General features: G+C 36.9%; 1 protein-coding gene across 4 annotated transcripts in view; it reads right to left on the bottom strand.

The window, feature by feature from the left end:
* trmt44 (tRNA methyltransferase 44 homolog) overlaps nt 1–20,501 on the bottom strand; it is an 81,201-nt gene that overhangs the window by 33,522 nt on the left and 27,178 nt on the right. For all 4 annotated transcript variants that reach the window (XM_052603175.1, XM_052603176.1, XM_052603178.1 and 1 more), the window contains 3 exons: nt 18,529–18,597; nt 16,868–16,975; nt 15,288–15,359 (listed from right to left, as the gene is read on the bottom strand). In XM_052603175.1, coding sequence (XP_052459135.1) covers nt 15,288–15,359; nt 16,868–16,975; nt 18,529–18,597 — 249 coding nt within the window. The remainder of the gene's footprint in view (nt 1–15,287; nt 15,360–16,867; nt 16,976–18,528; nt 18,598–20,501) is intronic.

Genomic DNA, 20,501 nt, shown 5'->3' with positions numbered 1-20,501 from the left:
CCATTTTGATTCATGTTGAAAACCTACTTTTTCGAACTCCTCCTAGACCGTTGCTCAGATTTTCACCAAATTTGATTTGGATCATCTTCAGACCATGCTGGCAAAAAGTTATGGAATTTGTGTCGATACACGTAACCGTTTTCAATTAGCGTACCAACGAATTTGCTGGAAAGATGCCAAACTGCATCTGAGGCTGTATCTCTGCAAAGGTTGGAGATATTTACACAAAACTTAATATGTGACATTGTCACATCACATTGAACACGCCACATCATTTTGGTCACAGCGCCACCAATTGGTCAAGAGTAATAAACCAATCAATAACTGCTAATTATTACATTTCCAATAATGCTAATAACTTTTGATTGCATTAGCCTATTATCATGAAACGTCTCAAAATGTTCCTTGGGACATGCCGACAACATACATACCAATTATGTCATATTAAGCAAAACTTCCTGTCCGCCATTTTGATTCATGTTGAAAACCTTTTTTTTAAAACTCATCCTCAACCGTTTGTCTGATTTTCACCAAAATTGAATCAGATCATCTTCAGACCGTGCTGACAAAAAGTTATGGATTTCGTGTCAATAGACGAAACCGTTTTTGTACAGCGCTGCTTCAGATGTCAGGCATCTTCACAAAATGAGTCTGAGGCTATATCTCTGCAAAGCTTTGTTGTAATTAAGCCAAACTTGTGTGTGCCATTGTCTAACATGGAGAATAGGCTCACAGACACTCACACACAGAAATGAAATAGTTCAACTATTATATGAATAATCAATAAGCATGATTACACACACACACACACACACACACACAGAGAAGTACATGCCCACACATTTTGTTGTATGTAGATATTTGAAATAAATTATAGGTGACACACAACTCACAGAAAGACTTCTTTTCTTACATTTCTATGTCAGGTTTCATTGCATTCATATTCTGACATAATAGTAAACATTTGATATACATGTATGAATAAATTGTTGAACTTTCACTCAATGTGATCTTAAATGCTTGAACAGTAATATTAAATAATAGTAATATATATTTTTCTAGATGAATCAATCATCGAGACAATGAACTGTAATGTTTCAGTCTTTAGTGAGCCCATTAGTGGTCTTCCAGTGACATCTAGTGGTCGTAAATGCAATTTATCATACAACACTGTCTCTTTAACCTTTATAACTGTTATATGTTGTCTCAATTTCATTCCAAAGAAGCATACGCAATTTATGTATAATTTCACAGTCTAGATAATAGTACTGCACTGATTTTAAATAACCTAGATATGGCTGACAGTAAAAGAATAGAACAGAATTACAGACACACACAAACATGAAATGTTTAAACTACTATATTAATACTCAATAAGCACGCTTAAACCCACACACAGATGCACACATTTTGTTATATATATAGATAATTAAAATAAATGATGGGTGATAAAACCTATTGCAAGTCTTCTGTTTTTATGGGCTTCTATGTCATTTTTCAGGTTTCATTGCAATCATAATCTGGCATAATTATAAACATTAGATATATCTGTATGAATAAATTGGTAAACTTTGACTCAATGTGATCTGAAATGCTTGAACAGTAATATTAAATAATAGTAATATACATTTTTTCTAGATGAATCCCTCAACAAGCCCATAAACTGTAACGTTTTAGTCTTTAGTGAGCTCATTAGTGGTCTTCCGGTGACATCTAGTGGTTATAATTGCAATTTTTTATTCAACACTGGGTTTTGAAGCTTTATAAATATTACAGTGTTCTTTTTTACCTAATCTCTGTTAAATTTTGCATGATTGTTTAGAAAAAATACAGATCTAATGCATGTGTGATTATATTACCCCTTTTTTTTGCAGTTTAATGCCATTCACAACAGAAATCTTTTGTTTTTTAGGCCATTTTACCTGTTATAGCACCAGCTATTTTCTGATCTTAATGAAACTTTGCATGCTTGGTGGGTCATCTTTCACATGTTATAACCAAGTTTCATAAAGTTTTGAGTTTTTGTTTCAGTTTTATAGGCTTTAGGTTACATGTGGCCACGGCCCTTTCCTAAATGACCTCTTATAGCTAACCAAAAGACAAAATGCAACATATTTTTGAAAATTATTGATCTAGAGAGTCCAGAGAATATTATTGCAGTGGTTTGATCAAGACTGAACAAAAAACCAGGTGACCCAAAACATTCAAATTCGTGGACCAATTTTACGAAAAAGGCTATAACTCTGGAACAAAATGAGATATCTTCACCAAACTCAGAACTCATATGCATGAACAAAAACTTTAGTCAAATTATTATTTTTTTTCCATATCTGCCACTTGGTGGCGCTACAGGATGAAAAAAAATCAAATGGCTATAACTAAGCAACCGTTGATCCAATCAACTTGAAAATTGATATGGCCCAATGTGGCACAAGTGCTCTATGAGGAATTTTCACTTATCTTAAAAAACATGGCCGCCATTGGCCAAACAACTTTAAGCACCTATTTGACAAGGTTAATGGAAGTCGATCGGAACGAAACTCGGTGGGCATGTTCGACTCATTGCCCTAAAGGTCTGTAAGTATTTTGAAAGAAATTGCCCACAACATTGTCACCTCCCACAGAACACAACAAAGCGATTTGATTACAGCGCCACCTATTTTCCAAAAATGATAATGCATCATTTTACTGGAGTTTTACTGGCTGTTTCAATTACACTCTTCCAATAATTGCTTTTCTTACTCGTTGCATTTGGTCTGATGCTCCATGCCATGCTTAGCTCCTCGCTGTGGAACTTTTATTAACGATTTTCAGCCATTTCAATTACAATCATGCAATTATTAATTTCATTATTCATTGTTGCATTTGGTCTGATGCTACATATGCTTAGCTCCTGATGTTGCCGCTGGAATGCTTGGCCCCGTGATTGCTGCTTGCAGCTATATTTAGGGGCCAAGCACCGAAGGTGCGTAGGCACCTATTGTTTCCGTTGGCGTTATTATTATTCTGCTTCTTCTTCTTCTTCTTCTTCTTCTTCTTCTTCCGCCGCAAGTCTATGGCAGCCCATAGAACCGATTGCGGGAAAGTTGTATAATTTGACACACTGATAGAGGACAGTCCCACCATTAACTATAGCAAATTTGAAGTCTCTGACTCCTACTCTCTAGCGCCACCACTTGTTCAAACTTTCAATGTTTATATGCTAATAACTTTTGAACCGTAAGCCAGAAAATGGAAATTCTTTTTTCCTCTGAATCCTTGGCTCATGCCAAGTCGAATGAACCCCAAAATTCAAAAATCGCAAGGTTTAGTTTTTTCGCTATTTTCAATTATTCGAAAAACCTACTTTTTCGAACTCGTCCTAGACGGTTAGTCCGATTGCCACGAAAATTGGCTCAGATCATCTTCAGACCATGCTGGTAAAAAGTTATGGAATTCAAGTTGATTCGTCCAACTGTTGTCGAATGACACGTAAACAAATTTGACGAAAAGCACGCAAACATGCACGTGAGGCTATATCCCGGCAACGGTTTGTCATATTGAGACCAAACTTGGCGTGTGCTATAACAAGCATGAACTGAGACTACCTGCAGTGTTTCGACACAGCGCCACCTAGTGGTCCGGAGATATGAAAAATGCATATTTTGGCTTATAACTACTGAATGGTTTGGCCAAAAATCACACAACTGGTCTCTTTAGATTCAGTGAGTCATGTCGAGTCTAATGATATCCAATTTTCCTGTGTCGGCCATTTTAGGCGTCGGCCATTTTGAATTATGATTTAAAATGCTGTATTTTTTGAACGCAGCATCGTATCGTTTCGCAAATAATTACAAAAATATTCGGCTCCATGCCCTGAAGGTACTCAAAAAGTTTGGTGGCAGCGCCACCTTGTGGCCAATAGTTATAATGAAATATCACATAAATGCTAATAACTTTTGAATAAATTAGTCTATTAAAATTAAAATGGTCTCGCTATATTCTGTGGGTCATGCCGAGAGTATTGATAACAATAATGTGAAAATTGGCCTTACTTCCTGTCCGCCATTTTGCTTAATGTTGAAAACCTACTTTTTCTAACTCCTCCTAGACCGTTAGCCCAATTTTCACCAAATTTGACGTGCATCATCTTCAGACCATGCTGGCAAAAAGTTATGGATTTTGTGTCGATATACGTAACGGTTCTCATTTAGCGCATCAACGAATTTGCTGGAAGGGTGCCAAAATGCATTTGAGGCTGTATCTCTGCAACACTTTGACATATTTGCACCAAACTTTGTATGTGTCATCGCCACATCACACTGACCATGCCACATAAATTTGGTAACAGCGCCACCTATTGGTCAAGAGTAATAAACCATTCATTAACCATGAGTAATTACACTTTTTAAAATGCTAATAACTTTTTAATGCATTAGCCTATTTGAAGGAAACTGGGCTCAAAATATTCCCTGGCTTATGCTGATAACATAGATACCAAATATACCACGGTAAGCTGAACTTCCGGTCCGCCATTTTGATTTATGTTGAAAACATACTTTTTCGAACTCCTCATCAACCGTATGTCCGATTTTCACCAAATTCGAATCAAATGATCTTCAGGCTATACTGATTCAAAGTTATGGATTTTGAGTCGATAGACAAAACCGTTTTCGCATACCACATCGACGAATTTGAGGCACAATGAGAAAATGACACTTGAGGCTGTATCCCTGAAATGCTTTGGCATATTGACACCAAACTTTGTGTGTGTCATTGAAAAGTCACACAGAGTACACCAAATTGATTTTATAACAGTGTCACCTATTGGTCAAGCTTGATAAACCAAGTAATCATGCTACTAGAGGTGGTATTATAATTTTTTTTTGCCATTTCAAATACAATAATTCCAAAATTGCTGTTATTGCTCATTAATGAATTTGGTGTGATGCTTCATGCGATGCTTAGCTCCTACATTTGCCGTTGGAGTGCTTGGCCCCGTAATTGCTGCTTGCAGCTATATTTCTGCTTCTTCTTCTTCTTCTTCTTCTTCTTCTTCCGCCGCAAGTCTATGGCAGCCCATAGAACCGATTGCGGGAAAGTTGTATAATTTGGCACACTGATAGAGGACAGTGCCAACATTAACTATAGCAAATTTGAAGTCTCTAACTCCAACTCTCTAGCGCCACCACTTGTCCAAACTTTCAATGTTTCTATGCTAATAACTTTTGAACCGTAAGCCAGAAAATGGAAATTCTTTTTTCCTCTGAATCCTTGGCTCATGCCAAGTCGAATGAACCCCAAAATTCAAAAATCGCAAGGTTTAGTTTTTTCGCTATTTTCAATTATTCGAAAAACCTACTTTTTCGAACTCGTCCTAGACGGTTAGTCCGATTGCCACGAAAATTGGCTCAGATCATCTTCAGACCATGCTGACAAAAAGTTATGGAATTCAAGTTGATTCGTCCATTTGTTGTCGAATGACACGTAAACAAATTTGACAAAAAGCACGCAAACATGCACGTGAGGCTATATCCCGGCAACGGTTTGTCATATTGAGACCAAACTTGGCGTGTGTTATAACAAGCATGAACTGAGACTACCTGCAGTGTTTCGACACAGCGCCACCTAGTGGTCAGGAGATATGAAAAATGCATATTTTGGCTTATAACTACTGAATGGTTTGGCCAAAAATCACACAACTGGTCTCTTTAGATTCAGTGAGTCATGTCGAGTCAAATGATATCCAATTTTCCTGTGTCGGCCATTTTAGGCGTCGGCCATTTTGAATTATGATTTAAAATGCTGTATTTTTTGAACGCAGCATCGTATCGTTTCGCAAATAATTACAAAAATATTCGGCTCCATGCCCTGAAGGTACTCAAAAAGTTTGGTGGCAGCGCCACCTTGTGGCCAATAGTTATAATGAAATATCACATAAATGCTAATAACTTTTGAATAATTTAGACTATTAAAATTAAAATGGTCTCGCTATATTCTGTGGGTCATGCCGAGAGTATTGATACCAATTATGTGAAAATTGGCCATACTTCCTGTCCGCCATTTTGCTTAATGTTGAAAACCTACTTTTTCGAACTCCTCCTAGACCGTTAGTACAATTTTCACCAAATTTGACGTGAATCATCTTCAGACCATGCTGGCAAAAAGTTATGGATTTCGTGTCGATATACGAAACAGTTCTCATTTAGCGCATCAACGAATTTGCTGGAAGGGTGCCAAAATGCATTTGAGGCTGTATCTCTGCAACGCTTTGACATATTTGCACCAAATTTTGTATGTGTCATCGCCACCTCACACTGACCATGCCACAGAAATTTGGTGACAGCGCCACCTATTGGTCAAGAGTAATAAACCATTCATTAACCATGAATAATTACACTTGTAAAAATGCTAATAACTTTTTATTGCATTAGCCCATTCGAATGGAACTGGGCTCAAAATATTCCCTGGTTTATGCCGATAACATAGATACCAAATATACCATAGTAAGCTGAACTTCCGGTCCGCCATTTTGATTTATGTTGAAAACCTACTTTGTCGAACTCCTCATCAACCGTAGGTCCGATTTTCACCAAATTCGAATCAAATGATCTTCAGACTATGCTGACTCAAAGTTATGGCTTTTGAGTCGATAGACAAAACCGTTTTCGCATACCACATCGACGAATTTGAGGCACAATGAGAAAATGACACTTGAGGCTGTATCCCTGGAATGCTTTGGCATATTGACACCAAACTTTGTGTGTGTCATTGAAAAGTCACACAGAGTACACCAAATTGATTTTATAACAGTGCCACCTATTGGTCAAGCTTGATAAGCCAAGTAATCATGCTACTAGAGGTGGTATTATGATTTTTTTTTGCCATTTCAATTACAATAATTCCAAAATTGCTGTTATTGCTCATCAATGAATTTGGTGTGATGCTTCATGCGATGCTTAGCTCCTACATTTGCCGTTGGAGTGCTTGGCCCCGTAATTGCTGCTTGCAGCTATATTTCTGCTTCTTCTTCTTCTTCTTCTTCTTCTTCCGCCGCAAGTCTATGGCAGCCCATAGAACCGATTGCGGGAAAGTTGTATAATTTGGCACACTGATAGAGGACAGTCCCAACATTAACTATAGCTAATTTGAAGTCTCTAACTCCTACTCTCTAGCGCCACCACTTGTCCAAACTTTCAATGTTTGTATGCTAATAACTTTTGAACCGTAAGCCAGAAAATGGAAATTCTTTTTTCCTCTGAATCCTTGGCTCATGCCAAGTCGAATGAACCCCAAAATTCAAAAATCGCAAGGTTTAGTTTTTTCGCTATTTTCAATTATTCGAAAAACCTACTTTTTCGAACTCGTGCTAGACGGTTAGTCCGATTGCCACGAAAATTGGCTCAGATCATCTTCAGACCATGCTGGCAAAAAGTTATGAAATTCAAGTTGATTCGTCCAACCATTGTCGAATGACACGTAAACAAATTTGACGAAAAGCACGCAAACATGCACGTGAGGCTATATCCCGGCAACGGTTTGTAATATTGAGACCAAACTTGGTGTGTGTTATAATAAGCATGACCTGAGACTACCTGCAGTGTTTCGACACAGCGCCACCTAGTGGTCAGGAGATATGAAACATGCATATTTTGGCTTATAACTTCTGAATGGTTTGGCCAAAAATCACACAACTGGTCTCTTTAGATTCAGTGAGTCATGTCGAGTCAAATGATATCCAATTTTCCTGTGTCGGCCATTTTAGGCGTCGGCCATTTTGAATTATGATTTAAAATGCTGTATTTTTTGAACGCAGCATCGTATCGTTTCGCAAATAATTACAAAAATATTCGGCTCCATGCCCTGAAGGTACTCAAAAAGTTTGGTGGCAGCGCCACCTTGTGGCCAATAGTTATAATGAAATATCACATAAATGCTAATAACTTTTGAATAAATTAGTCTATTAAAATTAAAATGGTCTCGCTTTATTCTGTGGGTGATGCCGAGAGCATTGATACCAATAATGTGAAAATTGGCCTTACTTCCTGTCCGCCATTTTGCTTAATGTTGAAAACCTACTTTTTCGAACTCCTCCTAGACCGTTAGTCCGATTTTCACCAAATTTGACGTGAATCATCGTCAGACCATGCTGGCAAAAAGTTATGGATTTCGTGTCGATATACGAAACGGTTGTCATTTAACGCATCAACGAATTTGCTGGAAAGGTGCCAAAATGCATTTGAGGCTGTATCTCTGCAACGCTTTGACATATTTGCACCAAACTTTGTATGTGTCATCGCCACCTCAGACTGACAATGCCACATAAATTTGGTAACAGCGCCACCTATTGGTCAAGAGTAATAAACCATTCATTAACAATGAATATTTACACTTTTAAAAATGCTAATAACTTTTTAGTCCATTAGCCTATTGCAACGAAACTGGGCTCAAAATATTCCCTGGCTTATGCCGATAACATAGATACCAAATATGCCAGTGTTTACTGAAGTTCCGGTCCACCATTTTGATTTATGTGGAAAACCTACTTTTTCGAACTCCTCATGAACCGTAGGTCCAATTTTCACCAAATTCGAATCAGATGATCTTCAGACTATGTTGACACAAAGTTATGGATTTTGTGTCGACAGACAAAAACGTTTTCGCATACCAAAGCGACGAAGTTGAAACACAATGACAAAATGACACTTGAGGCTGCATCTCTGGAATGCTGTGGCATATTAACACCAAACTTTGTGTGTGTCATTGAAAAGTCAAACAGAGTACACCAAATTGATTTCATAACAGTGCCACCTATTGGTCAAACTTTATAAGCCAAGTAATCATGCTACTAGAGGTGGTATTATGATTTTTTTTTGCCATTTCAATTACAATAATTCCAAAATTACTGTTATTGCTCATTAATGTATTTGGTGTGATGCTTCATGCCATGCTTAGCTCCTACATTTGCCGTTGGAGTGCTTGGCCCCGTAATTGCTGCTTGCAGCTATATTTATTATTATTATTATTATTCTTCCGACTGGGAGTCTATGGCAGCCCATAGAACCGAATGCGGGAAAGTTGTTTTGGTTTGACATTCTGATAGAGGACAGTGCCAACATTAAGTACACCAATTTTGGTGTGTCTAAGACATTCCCTCTAGCGCCACCAACTGTCCGAAATTTCACTTTAATTTTGTTAATAACTTTTTAACCGTAAGGCCAATCAACAAAATTCTTTTTTGCTCTGATTTCTGAGCTCAAGCCAATTCGATTGCACCCTATACCGTCATTTTCCGTCAAAGAAATATGGCCGCCATTTAGGATTTTTTTTTGAATAACCTACTTTTTCGAACTCGTCCTAGACGGTTTGTCCGATTCACACGAAAATTGAACCAGATCATCTTCAGGCAGTGCTGACCAAAAGTTATGCAAATCAAATTGATTCGTCAAACCATTTTTGATAAACGCTCGAACAAATTTTACGTAACGCTTACAAAAAGAGTCGTAAGGCTGTATCTCTGCAACGATTTATCGTATTCAGACCAAACCTGGTACATGTCATAACAAGCATGACTTGAGGCTACTTGCTGCGTTTCGGCGCAGCGCCACCTACTGGTCCGGAGATATGGAAAATTGCTATTTTTGCTTATAACTTCTAAACAGTTTGTCCAAAAATCATAACATTGGTCTTGTTAGATTCAGGGCAACATGCCGAGTCGACTGATATCCAATTTTACCATCTCGGCCATTTTGACTGTCGGCCATTTTGAATTTTGTGCTAAAATGCTGTATTTTCAGAACGCATCAACGGATTGTTACGAAACATGGTATGGGTCATCAGTACAATGTCCTGAAGGAGCGTGAGAAGTTTCGAAACAGCGCCACCTAGTGGTGATCATCCTTATTTAAATGCTTATAACCTTGGGTGTGGTCGACTTATTTTCTCGAGACTCACCAAATTGGACTCCTGAAACCTTACCGAGTCCAACGATACCAAACATTCTAGGTTTCGCCTTACGGTTTGTGTAGCGTTGTGATTTAGCGCTTAAAAAACATCTGGCTATATCTTTGAAACCGCTTGTCTGATCAAGACGAAACCACCGTCAGAAGTTCGGAAACATAGGTCGATAGCTAAACGCCAATGCCCAAATGCCAAAATATTGATAGTAAGGGGTAGTAATATTCAATCAAAGTCAAGAGTCAGTCCATTTTTACATGCTTTTTCATATAAATGCCCATAACTCTGAAGTGAATTGAGATATTTTCACCAAAATTGACACACATATGTATGGGCTCACTCTGAGCAAACATAAAAAAAATGGTGGGACTGAGCCTCTTGGTGGCGCTATAATAGAACAAAACATGAAATTCTCATTGACTTCAATACAGTTTTGTGAAATAAAATGCTATACTAAACAAATGCATTGGTGTAATATTACGAAACTCAGAAAGTGTCAACAACACCATCCCCTGAAGGTACTCAAAATATTTTTAAACAGCGCCACCTAGTGGTCAAAAGTTATAACTCAATTTACATAAAGGCTAATAACTTTTGAATAAATCTGGGTATTGACATGATGCTGGTCTTCATAGACTCCTTGGGTCACGCCGAGAAAATAGATATAAAGTTTTTTTTATTTGGCTGAACTTCCTGTCCGCCATTTTGATGAATGTTGAAAAACTCCTCCTAGACCGTTTGTCTGATTTTCACCAAATTTGACGTGGATCATCTTCAGACCATTCTGGCAAAATGTTATGGATTTCGTGTCGATATACAAAACGGTTCTCATTTAGGGCATCAACGAAACTGCTGGAAGGGTGCCAAAATGCATTTGAGGCTGTATCTCTGCAAAGCTTTGACATATTTGCACCAAACTTTGTATGTGTCATCGTCACCTCACACTGACCTTTCCAAACTAATTTGGTAACAGCGCCACCTATTGGTTACACGTGATAAGCTAATAAATCCTATTACTAGTTGTTGTGTTTATTGTTTTCAAGCCATTTTGCCTAAAATAATCTTAAAACTGTGTTAATTACTCATTCCTGCCGTTCGTCTGAAGCTTGCTTCTGTAATGCTTGGCCCCGTTATTGCTGCTTGCAGCTATATTTGTAATTATTTTCGTAATGATACAATGCTGAGTTAAGAAATACAGCATTTTAAAACAATTCAAAATGGGCGACGCCTAAAATGGCCGACACGGGAAAATTTTATATCATTCCACTCGACATGACACCAAATCGGGTGTGTTTTGTGATTTTTGGCCAAACCATTCTGAAGTTATAAGCAAAAATATGCATTTTTCATATCTCCTGATCACTAGGTGGCGCTGTGTCGAAACACTGCAGGTAGTCTCAGGTCATACTTAATATAACACACACCAAGTTTGGTCTCAATATGCCAAAACGTTGCTGAGATATATCCTCACGTGTATTTTTTTTTTTTTTTGCCATATTTTTTCACGTGTCATTCGAGAACGGTTAGACGAATCAACTTGAATTCCATAACTTTTAGCCAACATTGTCTGAAGATGATCTGAGCCAATTTGTGAAATTCGGACTAACCATCTAGGACGAGTTCGAAAAAGTAGGTTTTTCTATCAATCGAAAATAGCGAAAAAACTAAACCTTGCGATGGGGTTCATTCGACTTGGCATGAGCCAAGGATTCAGAGGAAAAAAGAATTTCCATTTTCTGGCTTACGGTTCAAAAGATATAAGCATTAAAATATTGAAATTTTGGACAAGTGGTGGCGCTAGAGAGTTGGAGTTAGGGACTTCAAATTTGCTGTAGTCAATGATGGGACTGTCCTCTATCAGTGTGCCAAATTATACAACTTTCCCACAGTTGGTTCTATGGGTTGCCATAGACTTGCGGTGGAAGAAAAAAATTACGCTAACGGATACAATAGGTGCTTGGCCCCTAATAATCTAATGCCAATACTCACTGACGTTGACAACATTGCTCTGGTAAAATGGCTCCGCTTTTGCTCGCACTGATTCAATGCGCTTTAACTCGAAGATTTTGTATAGAAGCATGACATTTTTTTGAGTCAGAGATGAAGTATTACATGTCTGCCATGTGGTGCAGGGGAGGTTGCATGAAATGACATCCTATTTGACAAAATCGGCCATTTTATTCAGTGCCGCATCTTGTCGAGTAAACTCGACCATGGCGCCAAAAGGGTTATTATCAGTTAATATTCCAAACTTAAACATTAAAACATTGTTTTATTGTGACTTTTTTCCAAGCACATTTTACCAATTCCAAACCATATCAATCTTAAGATCTACCATTATTTTTTATTTATTTAATCATTTATGAGTCATATATGATTGTCCGGGAAAGCTGGAAGAGAAAAACTCCTTATATTCAGGTTTACATAATTATTAGGCATGTTTTCTTTTTCAGATGAAATAAGCCAAATAAGAGTTTCAACTCAAACTAAAGTCAAAAATTATTTAATCACCATGACAAAATATCAAAAACTAATGTAATAAAGAAATTTCAAAGTTAAGACATGAACATTGGACAAAAGATTATGATTGGGTCAGCTGTGGCCTAATGGTTAGAGAGTTGGACTTGTAACCTGAAGGTCTCAGGTTCAAGCATCGGTGCTGGTAGGATTTGAAGGTGGGAGGGAGTGAATGAACAAAAATGGGTCAGAAAAAAAAAGGTGAAGAAGAAACAACATGTACACTTCCTGTTGGGTTTTGGATTTTTGTACCAATAAACTTTTGTAGATAATGGTGTGCTACATGTGTGTACCGATTTTCATGCATGTACGTGAAATGTAGCTCGAGGCGCACTCCGTTACAATATAACAGGTGGCGCTATCAAGCCATTTTGCCACACCCACTTCTGAAACCTGATGCGTGTGCAAAGTTTTGTGAGTTTTGGAGCATGTTTAGGCCCTCAAAAATGTGATTCATTTTGGAGAAGAATAATTAAAGCTGCAAGCAGCGATGAAAGGGCCCTCGTACCCGGGCTCACCACCACCCAGTGCCCATAGTGAATGTTGGGCCATAGGCTTATAAAATAGTAAATATTTGTGCCACATTTCCTGCTGCCAACAGGTAGCGCTATGATTATAACTGAATATCAACATGTAAATGTCTTCAACATGTAAATGAATTACAGTAACTTCCTAATTCACTGCAGTAATATGATGCTTTAGCATTTAGCTAAGTGTTGCTAACATGTTTTAGTATGTTTCTCGCATGCTGCCAGTGTATTTATCACTTGCTGGCCGTTTTTCTTATGTTGCCAGGAGTCCATAACAGTGTTACACATGACACTTCCTGTTACCAACATGTGGCGCTATGACTATAACCGAATATGGGCATGTTGATGTGCTCAGAGATCGGACATTGCTAGCCTGAGTTACAGCAACTTCCTTATTCAGTGCCATAGTTGCATGCTTTAACACTAAGCTAAGTGTTGCTAGCGTGTTTTATTATGCTTCTAGAATTTTGCCAGCCTATTTAACACTTGTTGATGTTTTTTATTATTTTGCAAGGAGTCCTGTTGCCAGCAGGTGGCACTATCATCGAATATGGGCATTTTGATGTGTTCAGGAGAGGACTCTTATTAAATTTGTTCAATTTGGGGCAGATTAGACACTAAATGCCTGAATTAAAGCAAACTTCCTGTTTCACTGCATTAAGATGATGCTTTAGCATTTAGATAAGTTCTTCTAGCATGTTTTAGTATATTTCTAGCATGTTGACAGTATATTTAGCACTTGCTGATGCTTTTTAATATATTGCTAGGAGTCCATAACAGTGGCTTAATGATGTGTTCAGTACAGGATTCTTGTCAAACGTGTGAAGTTTGGGGCAGATTGGACGTTGCTTGCCTGAGTTACAGCAACTTCCTTATTCAATGCAATAGTTGCATGCTTTAACACTTAGCTAAATGTTAATAGAATGTTTTATTATGCTTCTAGAATTTTGTTAGCCTATTTAACTATTTTTGACACTTTTTAATTTGTCCCTAGGAGTCCATAACAGTTTTTACCTTGTCACTTCCTGTTACCAACAGGTGGCGATATGACTATAACTGAATTTGGTCATGGGTGTTTGTTCGGAACAGAAAAAAGTGTGAAGTTTGGGGAAGATCGGACATTACTTGCCTGAGTTAAAGCAACTTCCTGTTTCATGGCGAAACATCAAAATTGTCAGGCCGCCAGGGACACAACCCTTGACAAAAACTCAAAACCATTCGCAATTTAACATCACAAAGGTCTTATGATGACACACACTAAATTTGAAGACAATCCGATTAAAAGTGTAGGAGGAGTTCATCAAAGTACGAGGCATGGAAATGGCAAAAACTGCACAAAAATTGTGCAGGAAATTCAAAATAACTTACTTCCTGTAGGGTTTTGGATTTTAGAGAACCGGATTTACTGATGAGATGCGCATAACGATCGGCCGATTGTGATCGGAGCACCCCTAGATCTGATGTAAATTATAAATCACCATACAAGGCAGAAATATTTATAAACGATGCAAAAGACCACTTGAGAAATCAGACGTCAGCTTCTTATTGTCTATCGCAATCATGTAATTATTTATTAACTTAAATTATCTGTCATAAGTCCTGTCTCGAGAGTTCATAAATGTTAGTTTTGTGTTCACGCTAGTTCCAGTGATTTATTTCTTAGTTTTCTGATAACTTCTCTGTCACTGAAATGATGGGGTTTCGTGATGTTGTTCTGAGAGGCATGTAAAGGGCGGGTTTTAGTGACGCGCAGCGATGCTTCAGGCCCTGCCTGCGGAAACTCTGCGCTATTCTGGCCTCAGTGCTACTGGCCGGAGGCTATTAGCCCCGCCAGGCCCGTTTTAAGCCCTGGCTCACACTGGCCCGACAGTGGAAATGCGGCTTCACCCCTTCGGGCTTGAGCCCAAATAATCCTTAGAAAATCAATAGGGCTCTGTGCCCCTTCGGGCTTGGGCCCTAATAATAATAAACGTAGCAATTCCAATAGGGTCCTCGAACCATCGGTGCTTGACCCTAATAAACAGGGCAGATACAAGAGGGTCCTCACACCATCGGTGCTCGGCCCTAATAACAAATAATCCATAGGAGAACAATAGGGCTCTCGCCCTCCAGGCTTCAGCCCTAATTAAAGCTGCAAGCAGTGATGAGTGGGCCCTCGTTAGGGATTTAGGAATCAATATCGGTTCATCAAAAAAATAAAAAAAAATAATAATACCATCTACCTACTTGTACACATTAAAAAGAACACCGCAAAACTAAAAGAGAAAAAAAAAGCTTTAAGCAAATGTCTCAATTGCATCTTACCTCTAGATGAGTACCAGGCCCATACATGTCCCAAATCTTTCTTTTGCGAATGTCCATGCCCTTTCCAGGATGCTGAAACCCAGGATTAAATGCCTAATTAGGCCTTAGTCGGTTTAATCAAAACAGAACAGAGTGTATTCCTGGGCCAGTATATAAATCCCTTAAAACCCTGAGGGAAGCTGTCAGATTTCTAATCTCTTGTGTAATTAAATGTTACAGAACAGCGATAGGTTCTCATTGTAATTTATTTACACAGACTTGGCTATATTATCGGTTTTAACCAGGGCTTGAAAACGAAAAAAAAAAAAAAAAAAATCGGTTCACTCATAGCAGAATCAATATTTTAACGTTTCTGTTCCTGCGTTCCTCTGATATTATTACCGTTCCAAAACCGGTTTGGGTGGAAGAAATACCAGTTTATAATATTATTTTTTTTAAACAATATTATTTGCCTATAATTTGCCTAATATAATAATAATAATAATAATAATAATAATAATAATAATAATAATAATAACAATAATAATAATAATAATAATAACAACAACAACAACAATAAAAGTACAGCGTTAGCCAATAACCAGCTGCACTTAGCCACAGCCAATACAGCATCATCTTTTCTAGATTTTAGGTTTTTAAAAATATATCAACACTTTAAAGACATCAAAGTATTTTTAAGAGATTTAAAAATGTTTGCTGCATTGTAAAAAAACAAAACAAAAACAACAACACTTGAATAAGATTGGGTTTTGAGAGTGAAAAAAAAAAACACTTAAGTCGAGCCTCACGTCGCATTTTAGTATGAAGCGAAATGTTTACAAACATTATAAAACTAACTATTATTAAATACTAAAATTATTAGTTTCTCTCCAAAACAAATCTTGTAAAGTTTTGGCTATAAAAACGTCAATCCAAAAACAAATTAAGGTGAAGCTGATGCCTACCTCTCCCATTCGGCACAAATCCAAATGTTTCAACGTTCCCAATGTATCAGGATGCTAAAATATGATTATATAGTGATTGTACTTTCGTCAACATAAAACATCATAGGCCTACTTCAAATCGGCTCTATCAGCAGTGAGGCACAGTCACGCTGAACGCAACATTTTGTACAACGGAGCAGTGTAACTTTGTTTTTTAACTATTTTATTTTGATAATGAACATGCTTCAGTATAGCAAAATGATTTGATGAGTTCACAGCCAAGCGGACATTTCACTCGTTGGCTTCAGCTCACATATGCATTGGATGTACTACTGGAATTTGTGATTGGTTAACAGCAAATTTCAAATATTAAATGGAACAATAAAATAAAATGTTATTAACTGGTTAATGGCCATTTAAATTTTTCGATTCTGTTCGGAACTATAAAATTTAATTTTGTTTCCGTTTCTGGTTCTGTTCCTGTTAAAATTTCTTTGTTTCTGTTTTTCGTTTTCATTCCTTGAACCGGTTCAGAGCCCTGAATATTAACAAATTAGCTTTACAGGGGGAGCTGCATGGATGATATACTGTATAGACATGAAACTTGGTACACAGTGTAGTAATTCAACACCGCAGCAAACGTATTAGTTAACCTACCCCTTCATTGTTTAATATGTGAACCAGGAGGCCATTTCCACATCCAAGATCCACAAAGGACTGTTTGGTTGTTGTTCCCTTTTCAGTACGCTCTTCACCCCATAAGACCTGCACAGGTGACAGTAAAATAAAAAGTCAATAAAACTTCAACAGTAAATAAGATGTTTATGAGTCAGTAAGTTTAACATGCACAATATATACACATTTCCACAACTTTCTACAAACCCGATTTAAAAAAAAGTTGGGACACTATACAAATTGTGAGTAAAAAGGAATTGAATAATTTACAAATCTCAAACTTATATTTTATTCACAATAGAATATAGATAACTTATCAAATGTTGAAAGTAAGACATTTTGAAATGTCAAGCCAAATATTGGCTCATTTTGGATTTCATGAGCGCTACACATTCCAGAAAAGTTGGGACAGGTAGCAAAAAGAAACCAGAAAAGTTAAATGTACATATAAGGAACAGCTGAAGGACCAATTTGCAACTTATTAGGTCAACTGGCAACATGATTGGGTATAAAAAGAGCCTCTCAGAGTGGCAGTGTCTCTCAGAAGTCAAAATGGGAAGAGGATCACCAATTCCCTCAATGCTGCAGTGAAAAAATAGTGAAGCAATAGGAGAAAGGAGTTTCTCAAAGAAAAATTGCAAAGAGTTTAAAGTTATCATCATTTACAGTGCATAATAGGGCTGGGCAATATGGAGCAAAAATATCTCTCTATATTTTGCTATATCTTGATATATGATATACATCTCTATTTTTACAGGAAAAATAACCCCCAAAAAAACAAATAAAAATATGCCAAATATTAGGGCCCTATGAAATGTTTTATTTTATCTTAACCATATGTTTTATTGTTACCTAAGTCTGTTTTTTTAGCATGTGTAATTATTTAAATGGATAAAAACAACTTAATTTGTAAAAAAAAAAAAAAAAAAAAAAAAAAAAAAAAAAATTCTTAATATAGCCTTATGAAAAGTTTTCCCCCCCTCTGAAATTCTGTGTATTTACATTTTTCTGATTATCAAATGAAGGCATAAAACATTCATTTAATTTATCTTTTAATTATTGAAAATTAAGCAAACTTTATTTTTGGGTAAACAAAGGGGATTTACTATTAAAAATAAAACATGGAAGAAATGTTTGTGAGAAATGTTGTGCTCCTCAGTCCCCAAATGTTTACAGACTGTTATAAAAAGAAGAGGGGATGCCACACAGTGGTAAACATGGCCTTGTCCCAACTTAATCAACTTATTTTATTTTAAAATAGTTTTTGTTTGTTTGTGCCCACTGCTGTGTGCGTGCGTGCACTTTGGATGGGTTAAATGCAGAGCAGATTTCGGAGTATGGGTCACCATACTTGGCTGAATGTCATGCCACTTTCACTTTTCTGAATAAAATATTGAAATTTGTAACTTCCACATCATTGCATTCTGTTTTAATTCACAATTTGCACAGTGTCCCAACTTTTTTTGGAATCAGGTTTGTATATGGTCTTTCATTCATGAACTGTCAGTTATTAAATATTCTTAAAGATATTTACAGAACATTGAGGGTGAATCTTTGATTAAAAAAATAATAATAATAAAATAAATAATAATAATAATAATAATAATAATAATAAGCATCAAACAATCAGTAGTTCAACCAACCAACAGATATGTAGCAATTGCAACATCTTCAAAGACAAACTTCTCTGGATCAGTAACTTCAGGCCAGACCTTAAAAAAAAAAAATGAAGTACTTTAGATCCAAGCAAACAACAAACACATTTTAAGGATAGTATATGAGACTAAAACCCTGGGACCATCACAACATACAAATGATCTGTAGTCCTCCATTACATACAAGGCTTACCACAGACGTTGGAAACCTTGTCCCCAGCCAGGCATGTACTGGCCATCGGGACTACCGGGAGATTCCCGGTGGGCCGCGGTCTGGTTGGGCCGGTGCGTTGTGTATTTTGTTCTTAAATCATTATTAATCGCAAATATATTCGTAAGTATATTGTTGTATAGTCCAATTCCGGCCTCATGTGTCTCTCTCATGGAGCCGCATGATGCTGATGCGAGCTGCGAGACGTGATGTCACGTGTTCACTGCTCATTGGCCAATCAGAATCAAGTTCTAGCCTTGAAAAGCGGCCGCATTACAACTGCAACAAAATTCAATATGTTAAATAATAAAATATCTAAGCGTAAAGGAGGGGCAGAAGGTTGAGAGAGAGAAAAAGAAAAGGACTTGAGGCAGATGCTACCAAATGTGTCAAGATAAATAAATTATTTGCTTGAAGGCAAAAGACTTAAGTGAAGATATCAGCAGGGTGGGACTTGACTGCTGAGGTGAGACAGAAATGTAATGATACACGTAGGCTACTGCATTGTTTTGTTACAAAAAGTTAGTATATTCCAGCTGTAATACGCCACCACTCACTGATCCATATAAATTACATTTAAAATTCTCAGCTCTCAGGTTCTGTCCATTTTATTAAAAAATTCAGACCATACTGTTTTGGCGTTAGAAAATGTGACGTGACAGATCGCTTTCCGATCATCTGTTACTTTCTGTTTAAAGATAAAGTACAACTTACTGAAATGTATATATATATGCCTCATAAATAATATCGATCAATCAGTCAGTCAAAACAGCAGGAGAACAATTGTCACAGAACGTTACATTTACCTCAAGAAATCCATTTAAAGACCATAGCAGGCAAGTTGAGAAAAATAGCAATAAGGAGTATTTCGCTAAATATGTGCACTATGGTACATATTTATTATATTTTCATCTGTCATTAAATAATTATTATAATGAAAACTGCATTATATTTTAACTAGTTATTTTTAACCTTTAATAATACTAGCTGATGCTCTATGTATCTGTATGTTTACAGCATTTATGTGAGATATATTTTTTCATATTGTAATCAATTGAGAAAAAAAATCTCTTAAAGTGCCAGGGAGAAGCCTTATACCTACTGTCGGTCTGTGTCATTGTGAACATAAGACAAAGAGAAATAACTCACTTGAATAACAGCTTTAACAAGGATATATATGAATGTATATGTGTGTGTGTGTGCGCGTGTGTGTGTGTGTGTGTGTGTGTGTTTGTATGCATGTGTGTGTATATAAGGGTTGTTTGGCGTGTGTGTGTGTATATGTGTTAAGTGAAGTGTTTTACATTTAATTATGCAATATCTGTACCTGAAAACGGTGCTATTTATGATCTTTTTTTCTTATTTTATTACTGACTTCACTTGTCTTCATTAATGTTTGTAACTTAATAGTTAGTGTTTATTGTGGTATTGAAATTGGAATTGTGAAATGAGATTGCAGCTTATTTACAAAGAAAACAATAGCAATTTTATTTTTATGTATTTATTTTTGGCAGGGCACGTACAGTTTTGAACCCTAGCATTGAGCTCTGCATTTGAATATATAAGCCAGTCTACTTCAAGAATTTTTAAAGGCCTTTGATTATGTTAAGAAAAATTAATTATAAACCACTACACAACGTTCTTTGTCTTAATTACTCTTTTATTTTATTGTAGATCAGTGGTCTTTATAAATCACGTTTACAGTAGATCAGTGGTCTTAATAGCCTATAAGCAGCTAACAGGTCAGAGG

Source organism: Carassius gibelio, chromosome A7 (assembly GCF_023724105.1).
Source record: "Carassius gibelio isolate Cgi1373 ecotype wild population from Czech Republic chromosome A7, carGib1.2-hapl.c, whole genome shotgun sequence".
In the NCBI taxonomy this organism is placed as follows: Eukaryota; Metazoa; Chordata; class Actinopteri; order Cypriniformes; family Cyprinidae; genus Carassius; species Carassius gibelio.
The sequence above is the reverse complement of the archived record's forward strand: the minus strand, read 5'-3'. Positions and strand labels throughout refer to the sequence as shown.